The 18184-nt window shown below is 40.6% G+C and overlaps 2 protein-coding genes across 2 annotated transcripts; one reads left to right on the forward strand and one right to left on the reverse strand.

The window, feature by feature from the left end:
- Positions 1–1056: 1056 nt before the first annotated feature.
- LOC148080392 (tubulin alpha-1A chain-like) lies at positions 1057–3309 on the forward strand. Its single transcript, XM_087792084.1, has 4 exons — positions 1057–1090; positions 1757–1976; positions 2059–2207; positions 2282–3309. Exons 1-4 carry the CDS (start codon positions 1088–1090, stop codon positions 3260–3262), a joined length of 1353 nt encoding a protein of 450 aa, XP_087648210.1. The 5' UTR covers positions 1057–1087; the 3' UTR covers positions 3263–3309.
- Positions 3310–6967: 3658 nt separating this feature from the next.
- On the reverse strand, positions 6968–12452 carry aamp (angio associated migratory cell protein). The gene is made up of 11 exons (XM_087792664.1): positions 12252–12452; positions 11956–12096; positions 11776–11895; positions 10314–10453; positions 10099–10243; positions 9936–10019; positions 9729–9844; positions 9568–9656; positions 9420–9510; positions 7655–7809; positions 6968–7551 (listed from the first exon to the last, which is right to left on the reverse strand). Exons 1-11 carry the CDS (start codon positions 12331–12333, stop codon positions 7476–7478), a joined length of 1239 nt encoding a protein of 412 aa, XP_087648790.1. The 5' UTR covers positions 12334–12452; the 3' UTR covers positions 6968–7475.
- Between the last annotated feature and the right edge of the window lie 5732 nt (positions 12453–18184).

Below are 18184 nucleotides of genomic sequence, written 5' to 3' on the forward strand. Positions count from 1 at the left end.
ACCTCGTCGCCTCTGATGGACCCTGGACATGGCTTTGTCAGTGACCTCCCGAAGTCCAAGACCAGCTCCTTGGTCTTTGAGGTGTTCAGCTCATACCTGTCGTTTTTGTCATTAAAATCATATACATTTAAAATGTTCATGTCGGTTCCCATAAAAGTCAAGTATGCTAAAATTGCCCGTCCGTCTCCCACCACTGTGCTACCCTTCAGTGAGATATTTTTGTTATTTATTAAGATAGCCACCCCGTCATTTTTTTTTTTGTTTGAGCCGCTCCATATAGAGGGCTGTGGCCATAGCTTTTCCCACTCTCTGTAGTTTTTTAAAAAGGGTAGCCCACACTCCTGTAGTAAAAACACATCTACTTTAAACTCTTTTAAGAATGTTAAAACAGTTTGGGCTCTAACTCTCGACTTCACACTTCTAACATTGAACCTCTCAGGTTCCAACGGCGTCAGAAGAACCAGGAGTTGAGTGTCCTGTCTCAGGGACTCCATCAGACGCCCCGCCTTCCTGTGGCGCCCGTTTCCCGGAGCGCAAGCTTGATCAGGTCCCGTCTTCTACCAGCCACAGACACTAGTTTGCTCTTCCGCCCTTCCTGTTCTGAGGCCCGGCCCGCGGCCAGCTGCTGCGAGGAGGGAGGCCCCGTCGCGCCCAACCACTGCACCACTGTGAGCCCTAAAGTAGAATAATAACAATGATAAATAATAAATTGGCTCATTTGTGAGGAATCTTCTTGATCCAGATGAAAACAAAATAGAGAGATGAGGTGAAGTGACCAACTCAGAGGACTCTCAGACAACTGCAATCATCACAAATACATTACCTGCTACAGCCCAAAACAAAATAGTTGTTTTCCTTTGGTCAAAAATTGCAATTTACCTCTATGGACGTCTCTCTTTGATGTTGGTAATTGTCTTTGTTTCCTCGTGTCCTTCAAACACCTGATCTTTGATGTGTTTGAAGAGGATTTCAAAGAGACTTTTCTCCTCAACCAGCAAATTCTATAAATTAACGCGCAGTAGGATGCAGTCCAACGTGTAAGGAAAATATCTCTGGTATAGTAAAGAAAGAAGAAAAAATAATAACAATGGTGAGTTTTGACTTTTATGAGAAACTGGAATACTCTTGCTGGCCACTGAAGACAATCCTTGCGGTCTTTAAATGCATAACAAAAAATATGCAATAAGGACAAGAACCCACAGGGACTAAATACAGAGACAGACTGGGAGTATTATACTTGGAGTCCACCTTCAAATATCCTTGTAAACTCTTTGCTTTTGCTAATACAATACCATCATAACAGCAACACAATATTCTTAGGAGATCGTAGTGGCCCTGGTATGCTCTTCAATGGCATACTATAATAGAAGTTATTTCAAAGTAATTTGTCTTCCATTGTGGATTAGTGGGGCATCGGGGGTGCAAGCCCAGAATGTGGTACTAAACCTGTTAACTCAGATCACTTGTATGACCAGCCGAGTCAGGTCCGTGAAGCACTGGAATATCATATCGATACGATAAGATACTTCTGCTGGTTGAGTATCATTAGCTCTTCACAAAAGAGGGAATTATGTGATGTGATATGGACAGAAATTTCTGAGCAGCATCTTCATTCAAAACTTTATTCTTCCGGGGAGAAGTAGACAATACCCAACCTCACATGAGTGACAAAAAATGATGAACACATGGATGCAACAACATGTTCTAAAGAAAAACATAGTTTGCTACACGTTTCTATTTTGTTTTCTCTCTACAGCGTGAATGTATTTGTATTCACATCGGCCAAGCAGGAACTCAGATTGGCAATGCATGCTGGGAACTCTTCTGTCTGGAGCATGGCATTCAGCCAGACGGTTTAATGCCAAGTGACAAGACCATTGCAGGAGAAGATTCCTTCAACACCTTCTTCAGTGAAACCGGAGCTGGAAAACATGTTCCCCGTACTATCTTTTTGGACCTGGAGCCTACAGTCATCGGTAAGTCAGTTTGAAGAGCCCCATCTGTATTTTAATGTTATTTCAACCTTGACTATAGCAGTATTGTTCTAATGTTCTTTAGATGAAGTCCGAACTGGAACATACCGCCAGCTCTACCACCCTGAGCAACTTATTACTGGAAAGGAGGACGCCTCAAACAATTATGCCCGTGGTCACTATACGATCGGCAAAGAGGTCATTGACCTTGTTCTTGATAGAACCCGCAAGCTGGTGAGTGGCATCACCCTAGAATTAAAAAAAGGAAGGAATAAGTGGTAACATTTGTACCTTTACTAAAATTTCAGTCGGACCAGTGTACTGGACTACAGGGCTTCCTCATATTTCATTCTTTTGGAGGAGGAACTGGTTCTGGATTTACCTCTCTTCTGATGGAGCGTCTTTCTGTTGAATATGGAAAGAAGTCAAAACTAGAGTTTGCAATTTATCCAGCACCGCAAGTGTCCACAGCAGTTGTAGAGCCCTACAATGCCATCCTGACCACCCACACTACTCTTGAGCACTCCGACTGTGCCTTCATGGTGGACAATGAGGCAATATATGACATCTGCCGCAAGAACCTGGACATTGAGCGACCCAGCTACAGCAACCTCAACAGGTTGATGGCTCAGATTGTCTCTTCAATCACAGCCTCACTGCGCTTTGATGGAGCCTTAAACGTGGATTTGACAGAGTTCCAAACCAACTTGGTACCTTATCCTAGAATCCACTTCCCTCTGGCCACTTATGCCCCAGTAATCTCTGCAGAGAAAGCCTACCATGAGCAGCTGTCAGTTGCAGACATCACTAATGCCTGTTTTGAGCCTGCCAATCAAATGGTCAAATGTGACCCTCGCCACGGGAAGTACATGGCATGTTGTATGCTGTACAGAGGTGACGTGGTACCCAAGGATGTTAATTCAGCTATAGCAAACATAAAAACAAAGCGCACCATTCAGTTTGTGGATTGGTGTCCCACTGGCTTCAAGGTGGGGGTCAACTACCAGCCACCAACTGTAGTTCCAGGAGGAGATCTAGCAAAGGTGCAAAGAGCAGTGTGTATGCTGAGTAACACTACTGCCATTGCTGAGGCCTGGGCTCGACTGGACCACAAGTTTGATCTCATGTACGCCAAGAGGGCTTTTGTCCACTGGTATGTTGGTGAGGGAATGGAGGAGGGAGAGTTCACAGAGGCTCGTGAAGACATGGCTGCCCTTGAGAAAGACTACGCAGAGGTTGGAACTGACAGTGTTGGAGACGAAGGGGAAGACGAGGGAGAAGAATACTAACTTCAATCTTGTCAAAAATAAAATCAAGTCCTGTTTGATATTGTAAATGCTCTCTATTCAAGTGTTTGAAACATGTATGTGTTAACTCTTTATAAACCAGTAGTAGTGGTTCTGCAGTGTAACACGGCAAGATAAGAGAACTTTCTAAACAGAAGGAACCCTAAAAAAGAACAAATGTATATCTAAACAAAACCTTTTTTACCTTCTCTGAGAAGACCAAGCAGCACTGGACACAGCTCAGGATAAGTCTGCCTGTACTGGGACACTGGTTCAATGTCAAAGACCCTTTGATTCTTTGATGTTGATTGAAGCTCCGCCTCCCATCAACTTTGAAGTTTTAACTTAAGAGACTGTTTTGAGTATGGTTTTATTATATTCTGCACATGAATGCATCATGCATGCATGCTTATCTCTGTAGGGCAGACAGAACACATTTCCTTGACAAAGCCTTTGTTTGCGTTTTATTTTAGCATACAGTCGATGACTTAAGTTAAGTATTTTGCCACAGAAAATGGCAATCCCAAAAGTTTTGGAAATGTTTTGGTGAATGAAACTACTGAAAAGGATTCTTACATACACCGCTTGGTAAAGCCCACTGAGTCAGACAAAAGTTGTGTTGTCTTATAGTAAGTAATCAAGTGAAGAGATAGATAAAAATTATTGATCCCTTTGGAGGTCTCCTTCTGGAAATTGTTTATATAATAGTATATATATTAATATAATATATAATAGTGTTATAATGCACCCATAAAGATCACCTCCCAGTGTCTCAGAACAGTTCTGTCTTAAAATGGCTTCCATGGTCAAATCGGTTCCGAGAAACCAGTGCTGTGTCTCAAATCGCATACTTGCGTACTCAAAGTTAGTATTTTTAGTGCGTAATTGCGTCTCAATTCTTGGTATGCAAAATTTAGTGCGCCATGCACACTAAATTGGCGTACTAAAACGCCCACAAAACTGAGTATGGTTCGATGGACACTATCCTAAACAGCTGCCATCTTAGTGACGTATACAGTGCCTTGCGAAAGTATTCGGCCCCCTTGAACCTTTCAACATTTCGCCACATTTCAGGCTTCAAACATAAAGATATAACATTTTAATTTTTTGTCAAGAATCAACAACAAGTGGGACACAATCGTGAAGTGGAACGAAATTTATTGGATAATTTAAACTTGTGTTTTGTGAAAAGTGGGGCGTGCAATATTATTCGGCCCCCTTGCGCTAATACTTTGTAGCGCCACCTTTTGCTGCAATTACAGCTGCAAGTCGCTTGGGGTATGTCTCTATCAGTTTTGCACATCGAGAGACTGGAATTCTTGCCCATTCTTCCTTGCAAAACAGCTCGAGCTCAGTGAGGTTGGATGGAGAGCGTTTGTGAACAGCAGTCTTCAGCTCTTTCCACAGATTCGCTATTGGATTCAGGTCTGGACTTTGACTTGGCCATTCTAACACCTGGATACGTCTATTTGTGAACCATTCCATTGTAGATTTGGCTTTATGTTTTGGATCATTGTCCTGTTGGAAGATAAATCTCCGTCCCAGTCTCAGGTCTTTTGCAGACTCCAACAGGTTTTCTTCCAGAATGGTCCTGTATTTGGCTCCATCCATCTTCCCATCAATTTTAGCCATCTTCCCTGTCCCTGCTGAAGAAAAGCAGGCCCAAACCATGATGCTGCCACCAACATGTTTGACAGTGGGGATGGTGTGTTCAGGGTGATGAGCTGTGTTGCTTTTACGCCAAACATATCGTTTTGCATTGTGGCCAAAAAGTTCGATTTTGGTTTCATCTGACCAGAGCACCTTCTTCCACATGTTTGGTGTGTCTCCCAGGTGGCTTGTGGCAAACTTTAAACAAGACTTTTTATGGATATCTTTGAGAAATGGCTTTCTTCTTGCCACTCTTCCATAAAGGCCAGATTTGTGCAGTGCACGACTGATTGTTGTCCTATGGACAGGCTCTCCCACCTCAGCTGTAGTTATCTGCAGTTCATCCACAGTGATCATGGGCCTCTTGGCTGCATCTCTGATCAGTCTTCTCCTTGTTTGAGATGAAAGTTTGGAGGGACGGCCGGGTCTTGGTAGATTTGCAGTGGTCTGATACTCCTTCCATTTCAATAGAATTGCTTGCACAGTGCTCCTTGAGATGTTTAAAGCTTGGGAAATCTTTTTGTATCCAAATCCGGCTTTAAACTTCTCCACAACAGTATCTCGGACCTGCCTGGTGTGTTCCTTTGTCTTCATGGTTCTCTCTGCGCTTTAAACAGAACCCTGAGACTATCAAAGAGCAGGTGCATTTATACGGAGACTTGATTACACACAGGTGCATTCTATTTATCATCATCAGTCATTTAGGACAACATTGGATCATTCAAAGATCCTCACTGAACTTCTGGAGTGAGTTTGCTGCACTGAAAGTAAAGGGGCCGAATAATATTGCACGCCCCACTTTTCAGTTTTTTATTTGTTAAAAAAGTTTAAATTATCCAATAAATTTCGTTCCACTTCACGATTGTGTCCCACTTGTTGTTTCATGACAAAAAATTAAAATTTTATATCTTTATGTTTGAAGCCTGAAATGTGGCGAAATGTTGAAAGGTTCAAGGGGGCCGAATACTTTCGCAAGACACTGTATATATGCATATACTTACAGGTTCATTTTCAGCAGCAGTAAAAGGATGACACGTCTTCGGTGCTGATACAAGCTTAAATATCTCGAGAATATTTAGATTCTCATATTGTTTCTTTATTTCTTCTTCCAAACTTGCAAAACTTGCTTCCAGCAGGTGTCGATGATAGCGTTCCCACATTTGGTTAAATAGAAGAAGAAGAAGCTGTCGCATCATTTTTGGTTAGTGCGTAGCAACAGTGTTTGATTTGATTCATAATATCTGTCAAGAATTTGCGTACTAGTTAGTATGTACACTATCCTGATGCATACTAACTTCTAGTATACTAAGAGAAGTATGCCATTTGAGACACAGCACAACACTAAATAAAGGCAATTAAAAAACATGTAGCATTTGCCAAGCCCCATAGCCTGCTAAGGGCTACTCAGGGCTTACATTCCCAAACATAAAGGGGGGTACAATTTGCAGCAGTATGGTATTCTATCTCATAATTCCATCTCTTTGTCAAAGTTCCTAAAGGCGAAGAAGATCAAGGTTCTCCGGGACTTGCCAGCTCAGTTTCAAGACTTGAACAATATTGAGCATGTCTGGGTTGAACGAAAGACGAAGCATAGAGTTGAAACCAACGAATCTTGATTAACTATGGTAGGCATGCACAAATGCTTTCTTTACTATTCCTGATGACTTTATCAATCAATTGTATTGATCATTGTTGAACCACATGGATGCAGTTCTTCAAGCTCATTTAAGTCATAAAAGATCTAAAATATGGATCCAGCAGCACCACTACTTAATTCACTGATGTTATGCAACATATTTTTGTATTTCAGATAAATAATTTGTTACATTTTAACATTATTCCCAGTAAACACTTTTTTCCTTTATGACCCTTCTGTGTTCATTACATGATCTCTCTTTTCTCAGTGAAACTAATTTGTTTTAGTATATTCAACATAATTTTAATATTAGCCATATCTAATGAGGTTCTAAGCTGTTTTCCTATGAAACAGATAAGCGACAAGACTTTTATCTGGGACTGTAGGCGAGCCACAGTACAAATGGAATTCCTGGGCTGATCTGCATGTTAAGGATTGAAAGATTTTATTGTCATTCCATTCAATATGACCGGAGCGAGTGATGAAAGGAGGCTTTCCTCTTCATCAATGATCAAACTCCACATGCTTACCAAACAGCAAGTGGAGGCAATATGAAAAAAAGACAGATGGTCTAGAAGTGATTTCATTAGTGTGGGTCACAGAAGCTGCAAGTCTTCATTGTCCGTATGAAAACAAGCTACAGAATGTAGCAGCATTTAAACAGCAACATACATTTCTAAAACTTACGTGACCTCACAGGGGCAGGTAGAATAAGTGAGGAATGAACAAGGTGTTGTCGATAGATTGAAAGGTTTGAATGTTGTCCAGAGCCAAATTCATGATATTGCTCCATTTCTATTTACAATTGAATATTGTTGCTACTCTCACACTGAACACAAGTGGTGGTGTACAGACTTAGTTTAGCATTAAAAACAAAGCTAGCAGCTTTTTATAGTCCAAAATGTAATGATCTTGTGTCCTTTATGTCCTCTATCGGTCAGGTCTTTGGAGACAAAAGACTTTGGATGTATTGTCTCCTGACGCTGTCACGGCCAGAGAAGCCTCGCTGTAAGAGAAAGACAGAGGTCAAATCTGACTGATGAGAAACATGGACATCATGTTGCTATGCAGCAGACAAACTGATAATAAACTGGAACACATCTTCCCACCTGTTGACAGAGAAACACAGGATCTCGGCTGCGTGCCCACGGTACTCGGATATCATGCTGCCAGTGCGGGCATCCCATAATCGAAGAGTTCCATCCAGACAACAGCTGGACACCACAGACGAAGATTCCTCCCACAGCAGTTGGACAAGGCCCGCCTGGTGGAGCACAGGAAGTAGCATCATGCTCACAATGCAAGTCTGCCGTATCCTTATAACACGACATGTAGTGGTTACATCTACACGTCTCCACAGCTTTGTTTTGAACATATGATGCTGCTGAAAAGCACAGGCGTGACTCTCATATGATTAAATTCCTACACAATAAACTAATGTATTCTTCAGACTTCAAGGAGCACTTAAAATCTTCCAATATCCAATATCCAATATATCCTCAACCTCCGGGGCACAGCCCGGTACCGGTCCGTGGCTAATTCAGTACCGGACCACAAGCGTGGTCCTTCGCCACATTGTGATAGACAATTAGCTTTATATGTCATTAGTAACAATTTGAACTTGCCATCGGAACTTAAGGGAGGGCAATAATTATCCAACCTAACCTAAATAATGGTGCACACGGAACTGAGATTATATTAATGCACCATTACATGATGACATGATTTGTTAACGAAATACTTTTATTCTATAAATATAACAATAATACACGTGTGTTGGGCAGATGGGCCTCACATTTTAATGAAGCACAGAGACGATCAGACAATCTTCTCCAACACCATCACAACTCAGCGCTTTAAGTTACTGATTTGCAGTTTTACTCTTGTTAAATATAACCTTAAGATGTTTCAAACAAGCCCATGGATGTTTATTTAAAAGTATTTGTGTCAATAAACAGTGTGGTTAATCAAAATCATGTTTTCATTTCATTCTCTGGTCACAGAGAAGAGAATCATTGGTTCTGGTTCATTTAAATATCATTAACATATTTAAAGCTGACAATCAGCTTTTGCTATTGGGCAGGGATGCATCATGGGAGGTTGCAGTTCTGTGTGCACCATTAATAAGTTGGTTAGATAATGAATGCCTTCTCCAAAGTTCTGTTGTCAAGTTCAAGCTGGACCTGCTGTGCAGCTAGAGGCTGATTACAGTGGTGACGGCTCGCTAAAGCACCACTGACGTTTAATTTCTATAAGGGTAGAGACTCATACCCCATCTTTGGTCTGACTCCATCAGCACGAAGACTGGTCCGCGAGGTGTCGTCAGACTTCGCAACCAGTTCGTTTATACTTGACAATGTCGGATATATACTTACAAACAAATTATCCATAGAAGAGACAATGTTTCAATAGAACAAACGATTCTTCTCCGGCTACAGTTTAATTCATTCATTAATAAGCATTTTCCTCCTCCATCACTGTGGTTGGAAGCGGGAAGCCACACATTTTATTTTCATTTTCTATATTCTGTGTGAACAAAAGGTACATTCTCTAACACTAGTCACTAACAGCAAGATATATAGTTGATGAATGAAACAGTTTCTAATTTGATTTAGCTCTTTGCTCTCAGTGATATCCCAAATGTAAAAAAATTGTAATTGTATAGAAAAGAATGAATAAGTAAATACATTAAATGGCAAAAAAAAGTAGCCTCTTGAAGGAGGTCTGCACTCGTTTGAGATTTGTTTAGGCTGGTTATCAATGAAAACAATTAATAAATGTTCACAGAAAAGGTGTTAAATGTTAATGTTAAATACATTTGATATGGTGTGCGCTCCAGCCTCTCCTACAGACAGATAACTTGTGTATACTTACCTCATGTTGACAGCGGTGTCTCAGGGTCTGTGAAGTCAAGTCAAAGATGGCCAGAGTTCCATCAAGGTACGCCACTGCCACCAGAGGAAGACTACGACACAGACGACAATTCATCTCAAGTCCATGCTCGCCAAGGAATCAAACTCACATGTTGCAGAAGCCCACAGACTCTATAGAGTTCGTGTCGCCTTCCTCCTTAGGAGCTGCAGCCCCCTGCACAGAGAGCGCAGCCAGCACCTGTGCAGACACACACCGTGAGAATAAAGACCTCACACACCAACACACCAGCATACTCGTCATGATTTGTACCTTCCCTGTGGCTGGGTTCACAAGTTTAGAGGTGCCGTCCACTGACCCAGTCAGCACCAATGATCCATCCTTATTGCAGGCCAGACAGGTGAGCGCCCCCTGGTGTGCGTCCTGACCTGTCGCAAAAAACAACAAAGAATAAAAGAAAACATCTTTCAGGCATAACAACTATACATCAATAGATCACGTCAGTAAGAGGAGAAGTACCTTTAATAGTATGGAGGGCTTTGCCCTGCTTCAGATCCCAAACTCTCACGGTCCCGTCCTCATAACCGACCACAGCACGCTTGCCTGTAGACACACACGTGAGCAAAAACTGCATGTTCAAGCAGCGACTGAAGCAGAATCCAGCCTGCCAAGTGGTACATACCATCAGGCAGGATTTTTCCACAAGTGGCTTGACATGCAGCGCTCTGGAAGGTCTTGCAGTCTCCGGACGGAATCTTCCACATCCACACATTACCGTCGTCTGTACCGGCCAGTAGCACTGGAGCACAGGGATGCCATTCCAGCCACTGAAGACAGACAGATATTGTCATGACAGTAGCCCCTTACTTTTCAACTGCAGTCTTTGTCACAGGTTACCTCAAGATCTCCCACTTCAAAGGACCAGATCTCTTCTTTCGTCGCCACTTTCCAAACTTTAATGAGACCACCCATGTCACCGGTCGCCACGAGGGCAGAGTCGTGACTGAACACGGCGCACGTCACAGAGTCTTTGTGACCTGTAGAGTGGACAAATTTTCAGAAAAAACTAATATCATTATTTGATTCATCACCATCCGAACATCTCCATTTTGTTTAACATTGGTTGAATACCCTGCTGGGAACAATGAATCAAGACGCAACATATCAGGATGATAACTAAGACACTTGGATGATGTTTCAATCACACAGATAATATGTGTTCACAAAGGCTTGGAGTACTACACAAACAAAGACAACTCTGGAACAAACTACGAGATTGGAAAATAAAGTCATTTTGTGAAAAGAGTAATGCGTCTTTATTTATTTACTTAAATATATGATAGTATTGAGCGTTTAATTTTAAGTATTTGCGTATAAGAGGATAAAACTAATTGGACAAACAGCAATGCTACGCTAACAACAATGTTATCACTGTGGCCGTACCACTGTCTGTGGGACCAACAAAACATTATCAATGAACCCTCTCTGTAGCTCTACACTCTACAAGCAGAAGCATTAAAACTGACCGGAAACTGTTTCCTTCAACTGAGAAAAATCTCTAAACTTGGGAAAATGTTTTCGAAACATGATCTGGAGCTTGTAATCCATGGGTTCGTTTCTTCTCGTCTGGACAATTGTAACAGTTTGTTTTCATGTCTTAACAAGACGGAGCTGTCTCGCCTGCAGTTGATTCTGAACTCTGCAGCGAGAATTCTGACCTGCTCTAGTAGAAGAACTCACATTTCTCCGATCCTTAAAACTCTTCACTGGCTTCCTGTTTCTTTCAGGATCAACTTTAAAATTCTGGTTCTTACTTTCAGAGCCATTCATGCTCAGGCTCCTCCTTACATCACTGATCTGATTCAGCCTTACACCCCAGCTCGGGCTCTGAGGTCTGTGGATCAGAATCTACTGATGGTTCCTCACACACGGTTCAGGACCAGAGGAGAGAAATCCTTCCAGGCTGTTGCTCCTAAGCTTTGGAACGATCTTCCTCTCTCTTTGCGCTTGATGGAGTCTACTGACTCCTTTAAGAAACATCTTAAGATGTTTTTATTTGTTCAGGCGTTTCCTTGATTTTCTGGAACTCCTGTTGTGTTATCAGTTTTATCTTGATCTTTAAAATATATACTTTATTGAATATTGTTTTGATTGTTTAAGCGCTTTGTGACCCTGGTTTGGAAAAGCGCAATGCCTAAAGAATAGCAACAATTAACTGCATTTTTCTTCTTTTAAAAAAAGGGTGCTGTAAAATTCTAATATAAGATTAAAGTTCTTAACAAGATATGACATGAAAAAAAAAGGTTTTATGTAGTAAATAACATTGACTAAGCATTGAGATTTTTTAAACAACACTCACCAGTACACTCCAGCAGGACCTCGCCATCACTCACTCTCCACACATACGCCTTGTCATCTTCTCCCCCAGTCACTGCTAGACTGTTGGTGGCCGGATCAAGACTGACACAGAACACTGACCCTGCAACAGACCAGGACTTTTAAACTAAAACTAGAGATGGAAGACTTGGTGGGAGTCTACCTGTGTGTTTGGAGAAGGTCATCTCACTGTCATCCTGTTCCACCTCGGCTTCCATCTCGTCCTCAGTTTCCCAGCCTTCATCGTCTGCTTGGTTTCCAGATTCCTCCAAGTCCACATCCTCCAAGTCATCTGCCAGATCATCTTTGAAGAGCAACGAGACCGTTTATCATCATTTGGATGATTTCATTTTTACAAAAGATGGAGACAACATCACAAGTATTTAATGAAAACAATTAAAATATGAAAAATGTTAAATAAAAGTACACACTTTACATTATGATCGAGTTTGAACTCACCTGGTTCAGGCTCATCGTCCAGGTCGATCACCTCGATGATCTCCTCATCTCCGTGGAGGTCCACCTGCTGCCTGTCGTCCATGAGCAATGTCTCAGGGTTGTTCTCCGTCGTTCTCTGTTTGTGTTGTCGACGTTATTATTGCCACTGAAACATAAGTTCAAAACACGCTTGTTTTCGTCTTCAGTCGTCGCCTGCCTCGCTCACATGCGAGAGGAGAGTGGCGCACATCGATGACGCCATTAAGTTGACCCCGCCTCCTGAATATTTTTGAAAGTGTCCACCAGGTGGCAGTATAGATGAGTGTAACACACAAGCCAGTGCATCCGTGAATCTTTACAACCTTGAAGATTTAAACTTATATTACAATCAGAAACTTTTATTTTTTTTAAACAAATGTGTCCTTTATTGTTTTATTTAAAAAAATACTCAAACATACAATGCAGTATGTAGTTTAGTTTCTTTGTTGGGTGTTTAGTTTATCACACATTTCTTGAGGAAGGTCTTAGTGGGACTCAGTGTGACCATTGTGAAGACATTGAAAACAAAACATCACACACTGCTCCTCTCTTCAGCAACTTGCGCTGCATCTTTAGCAGATAGCAATAGTCAAAATAACAAAAGTGTAAGCGTTGTTGTAACAACCCAGCTCATGAAAGGTATGGTACATGCAGAGAGGGTCAGAGATCAAAGCATGACATCACAACCAAGCTCTATTGTATTCTCCATTAAGGCCCATTCAAAGTCATGGAAAGGCATGATGACTGATCGATGTCCAAACAAACAAACGATCACTGATGAGAAACAACATGTAACATCTGAAATACATTTGGATTGTTACAAAGAAGATAGACACAGCTACCATATATTAGAATACGTAGGAAGGCGTTATAGTTAGGACAATCGCTTGGAGCACTTGTTGTGGCAGTGATTCAAATAATAAAATTCGGTCTGGAAGCCTGGGAAGATTTTTCTTCATGTAACGTTTGTGTCATTTGAACACAAAAGGTGGTTTATATAAATATAAACGTCCCTTACCCATACTTAGTCCTTATCTGATTATTGTTTCAGATGAAACATTTCAAAAGTTTGCAAAATGAATCCTGTATAGCTCGTAGGGTTACTAAAGACCCCTGAGAAAGGCAGCTGGGTGTATAAGTAGAATCTGATGAGGGATATGTTGGAGGTACTTAGAGCCTCCAACTTGGATTGCAGCCCAATTACAGCCTAGTGGATGACATCCTCCAGCCCTCCACTTGACGTTTAAGTTCAGTGTGTGCTGCAGAAGCAAGTGACTTCCTCTTTGAATAGCAAAAACCTTGACAACCAACTTAACATTTATTTTTATTTTTTATTTATATATAGATTGGATCTCTGAAAGAAAATACATAAAACAAGATAAGGTCACATTTCTGGTGGTGAGCTTTATTTGAAAATATCTTTCAATTCACCAAAAAATACCACAAAAACACTACACAGCAAAATATGAATCATATGGTGATCAATTACATGCATTAGAAATCTATCCATTGTGGCCCCCCGGCAAGTTTGAGACCCCTGGTAAGGTGGTACAGTATGGTCTAGTCCTAATTACCTTCAACTCACTCTGGAGGATGTTTCTCTCCACTTACTCCCAGTCATCCAGACTCATTCTTTCTCAGCAAATAATTGTGAGCTGATTTCCAGGGGGAGGGGTATTTTTGTGTCTTTCATGAACGCATACCTTTAATCATGGCAATGAAGAAGGGCTGAAAAACACAAAATGGAAAATCAGCCATTGTCTAATCAAGTTCTATCAAGAAGAATTCAAATGCTGGAAAAAGTAGATCTTAATTGCTAACTTCATTTTTTTTTTAAAGTCAGCTCTTGAGTTTAACTTCTTAAACAAACATAAATACAAGACACACAAAAACACAATGTACTTATATGACCAACCATCAAATAGCTCTTGACGCTCATAAAGATACAGCCTTATTCACATTCTTCATTTACAACCGATTAATATATCAGCATCACCAAGGAATCTGCTCAACAAGTGCATAGCAGTGATCAGAGAGAAAGGTCCTTTAAAGAAACTAGAATATAACACACTTTTTTTGTTAAGTCATAATCCTGCATGTGTTCGTTCATATTTTTGATGCATTTAGTGAGAATCTATTGTGTAAACAATCATGAAATCAAAGAGAAAGCATTGTATGAGAAGGTGTGTCCAAACCTTTGACCTGTACTGTATAAATGTTTATGCATCGATCAGTACACAACACTGTCAGTATCCTTCTGGAGCTTGATCAAAATGTTGGGGTGTCACTCCTCAATATAAAGAGAGCTACAGTAGTCCTTGAGCAAGGCATCTCACTCCTTAAAGAGGGGGCCTGCTTTTTTAGTAGTGCTTTTCTTGTTCTGAGATATTCTGGGGTTATTTTTGTGCTCGAGTCTATTATGTAGGTTATCAACCCTCCTGCAGAGTCACACAAGAACAGGAAGTGCTTTCACTTTGCTCAAAATATCCCCACGTGCTCTGCCTTGCTGTGCTGGAGTACTTTGCTCCTGACTCTCCCTGTCGCGTCTGTTCATAAACACCGGCACGTGTTGGTCTGCACAGCTTCATCCATCCATGATCACAATGGATCACATTAGTCAGCATATTTCAACCGACAGCCCTGATCAAACCTTCATGATGTTACAAGACAAGAGAACACACTTTTTTATTATAAAGATGGCCTTTGCAATCTGTTAAATCAACAGGAAAGGACGGGAAGAGATGAAGCTGTGAGGGAATAAAGAAAAGACATTAATTGATTTAATTATTACATTTCTGTTCAAAGCAACTTCTAGGCTGTCCAGTACAAAAACTGGCAGGAAAATGGATCAATTAAAACAATTAAATAACAATAGAATGCATCAAACATATTTCATTTATGGTCAAGCTAGTCTAATGCTATAATCAGCAGCATGAACAGACTGGATGAGTTTTCTGTACAGAACAGTGAAATATAAACACTGTCTTAGGCAATCGAAATAGTTTGGAAAGTGATCCAAGCTTACTTTCCCATTTAAACGTTCACTTGGTTAAGTATAGAGAGTGTAAAAAACGGTTGCTTATGTGCTTATTTTAAGTACATTTGTCTCATTTGACCTTGATTCACCAGTCCAGATATATTTTTAATTAAAACATTTAAGATAAAATAACCCATAAATGTCTTTCACAGGTTCAAATGTCTGCCATAATGTAATATTTTGTAAACTCTATTCTTGTAAACTCAATAAAATCAGTTTCAAAAGTGTTTTAAGTATCTACAGAATGTTTATTTAAATTCATCAGATCAGAAAAGGTTGATATTTCCACTATATATGCTAAATTGACAAGTCAGCCTTGGACATTTTAAAATCAGCATAGGAGAATAATTTAGGGTTGTCTCTTTCAGAGAATTAAAGGGAGAAGGCTTTGGAAAAAGATCCATTCTGCTTCAATTTGTTTCGGACAGGGCCATAAACGGATCAAAATCATACATCAGCTTCATTATTCTGAGGTAAAATTAACTTAAAATCTACTCTAATGTGGACCCTATCTGTGATACATGCACACTGACACTCTCGGGCATATACAGGTATGTTCTGGCTCCGTCCAAATGTCTTTATTACAGGACACGTTGTTTATTCTGATCAAATGCTTGCTATATTTGGGGTCCACAGGGACAATAGTCCAGAATTCACCATGGTAGCCAATTTTATTAAGCTGGAAAAACTATTTTTCCACAATCATAAATGGTTTCTCCAAGAAATAATAAAACACCTCAAAGTAAAAAAAAAGATAGAGAGGTTCCCTGTGGCTTCTTTTCTTGGGCTAAGCAGACTGTGATTGTTTAGCTTACCGTATGTGGTACCTCCTTAAAGTTATATTATTTTCACCAAATTAGAGTCTACAGTATTTTACACGTGGAAAAGCATTCCATTGTTTATTCTTTATTTTTATGTTTTTTTCCTTTTACTGTTTTTAAGAATGATTTATTAATGCTGAGCCTAAACATGAACATTTTTCTCAACCTCTCATTTTCTGGACTTGTAGAGTGAATGTAACTCAAATTAGGTCTAAATAGACCATTTAAACTTATGTAAAGTAAATGATGGACCCTTGAATCCACTCTTATGTGAAGAGGCTCAGAATCAGCCTCACAATCAACAATTGTTTCACTCTTGCCGGAGCACAAAGCCATACGTCATCTGCTCGATATCGATGGATCACTGCAGGTAGATGAATACGTTTAAACTGGGGATGGACTAAAAAGGCAGCAAGAATAAAGGACTGAAAGCAATAGTTGCGATGAGAGCAGAGAAAGTAGTGTGAGCACATTCACTTTAAGAAGGAGTGAAGTCACTACTTTGGAGAACGAACCACAAATTAAAAAGTTGTTTAATTGTTCATGAATGTGATATTAGAATTTATTTAAACAAGATTTGAACAAGTTGTTCGGTTATCTGAGGCTTTAAAGGCCATTGCTGCCCATTATAGGAAATAAAAAGTACATTTGGAGTTCTTGTTTGTGGTGCGCCTACACACATTGACCACCAGTCACTTGCCCACCTATTCAGAGCATGAACTTAAATGTTTTCGAAGTGTGGGAGAAAGAGAAACCCACCCACTGAACACACACAGAAAGAAACCAAATAATAGGACTGGCCAGTGAGCCACCGTGCTGTGGCCTCTAACCACCTGATGGTTGACCATCAAGGTTTATAATTTTGAGTAGTGAAGTTTAAAACTTGACTGGCACAAAGTAAACAGCAACTACTACATCATAAAACACACAAAATGTTTACAGAACAGGTAAAATGGAAAAGCGCTATACAAATAAAAATTACTTACTTACAATTATGAGTTACAATTTAATATTTTTCCAACTTTTCCGAACATGATTTTTTTTTAAAATATGTGAATAATAACTTTTAATTCATTAAATTGTTTTTTATATGATTACTTGACCTTTCTTTTGTGTATGTGCTACAAACGGTTGATTATCACACATTCATCCAAAAATGAAGCAATCTGGGTGGTGTGTGTTTGTGTGTGTGTGTTTCTAAGGGATCACATCTGCCATGTTTTGCTGGCAATGCGAATTTTCTTTATGACATCCGAGGTCTGCTCCTTCGTCTGCCTGCTACACTCATGTGGGACGCAGTTGGGTGAGACGACCGCTTCCCTTCACAAACCACCAACAGCCAGAGGTCTGCTGCTGCCGCCATCAGCGGTGTTGTGTGTTCTTAGCCGTGTAAGTGCTATCAGAAGACAGCGATACACACAGTACGAGGGGTGGCGGCTTCTCCCTTCTCATCGCAAACATAGTTTGGCAGCAGTTTGGCTTGAGCGCCGAGATGTTTGCTGAATTGCAAATGTGCTGCACTGGGCAATATAAGCCTGTCTAATCCCTGCTTTGACATATCTGCATTGAAGCCATACACAGGTTCATTAAGCCTCGCCGCCAAACAACACACGTCCGTGAACAAGCACACCTTGCTGCTGCGTTTCCTCTTTTCAAGTTCATAAAGCATTGTCTACTAAACTAACACTCATGCTGCAGCACAGTGAAACTATTATAATGAAGGCAATACAGCGAGTGGTGGACATTGTTAGTATTTTCCATGCAGGAAATAAACATACTGGAGTGTTTGCATCTCTTCGTCCATCTTTTAAGAGCTTACTGAAGCACAACAACATAGAGATGCCTCCAAGACCCACCACCTTACATAACTGATGCTCTGTAGCTTTTCCACACACACTGTAATCCTCTGTTGCCATGGATACAGCTGTCCCAACAGACCTCCTCTGTACTCCAAAACAGAAACAACCTTGATTAATAAAATAGTACACAGGCTGCACAAAGCTGCGACTAAAAATAACTCCTGCTCTGGTTGTGATGATAATGATGCAGGGGGCTCC

This window comes from Callionymus lyra, chromosome 5 (assembly GCF_982586985.1).
Source record: "Callionymus lyra chromosome 5, fCalLyr1.hap1.1, whole genome shotgun sequence".
Classification (NCBI taxonomy): Eukaryota; Metazoa; Chordata; class Actinopteri; order Syngnathiformes; family Callionymidae; genus Callionymus; species Callionymus lyra.

Coding starts and splice junctions, on each gene's coding strand:
- LOC148080392 (XM_087792084.1), top strand. Junction 1,977..2,058: donor CCTGGAGCCTACAGTCATCG/GTAAGTCAGTTT, acceptor AATGTTCTTTAG/ATGAAGTCCGAACTGGAACA. Junction 2,208..2,281: donor TTGATAGAACCCGCAAGCTG/GTGAGTGGCATC, acceptor CTAAAATTTCAG/TCGGACCAGTGTACTGGACT.
- aamp (XM_087792664.1), bottom strand. CDS start 12,333: ATGGACGACAGGCAGCAGGTGGACCTCCACGGAGATGAGGAGATCATC. Junction 10,454..11,775: donor GGTCCTGCTGGAGTGTACTG/GTGAGTGTTGTT, acceptor TCCACTCTACAG/GTCACAAAGACTCTGTGACG. Junction 9,845..9,935: donor AGCCCTCCATACTATTAAAG/GTACTTCTCCTC, acceptor TTTTTGCGACAG/GTCAGGACGCACACCAGGGG.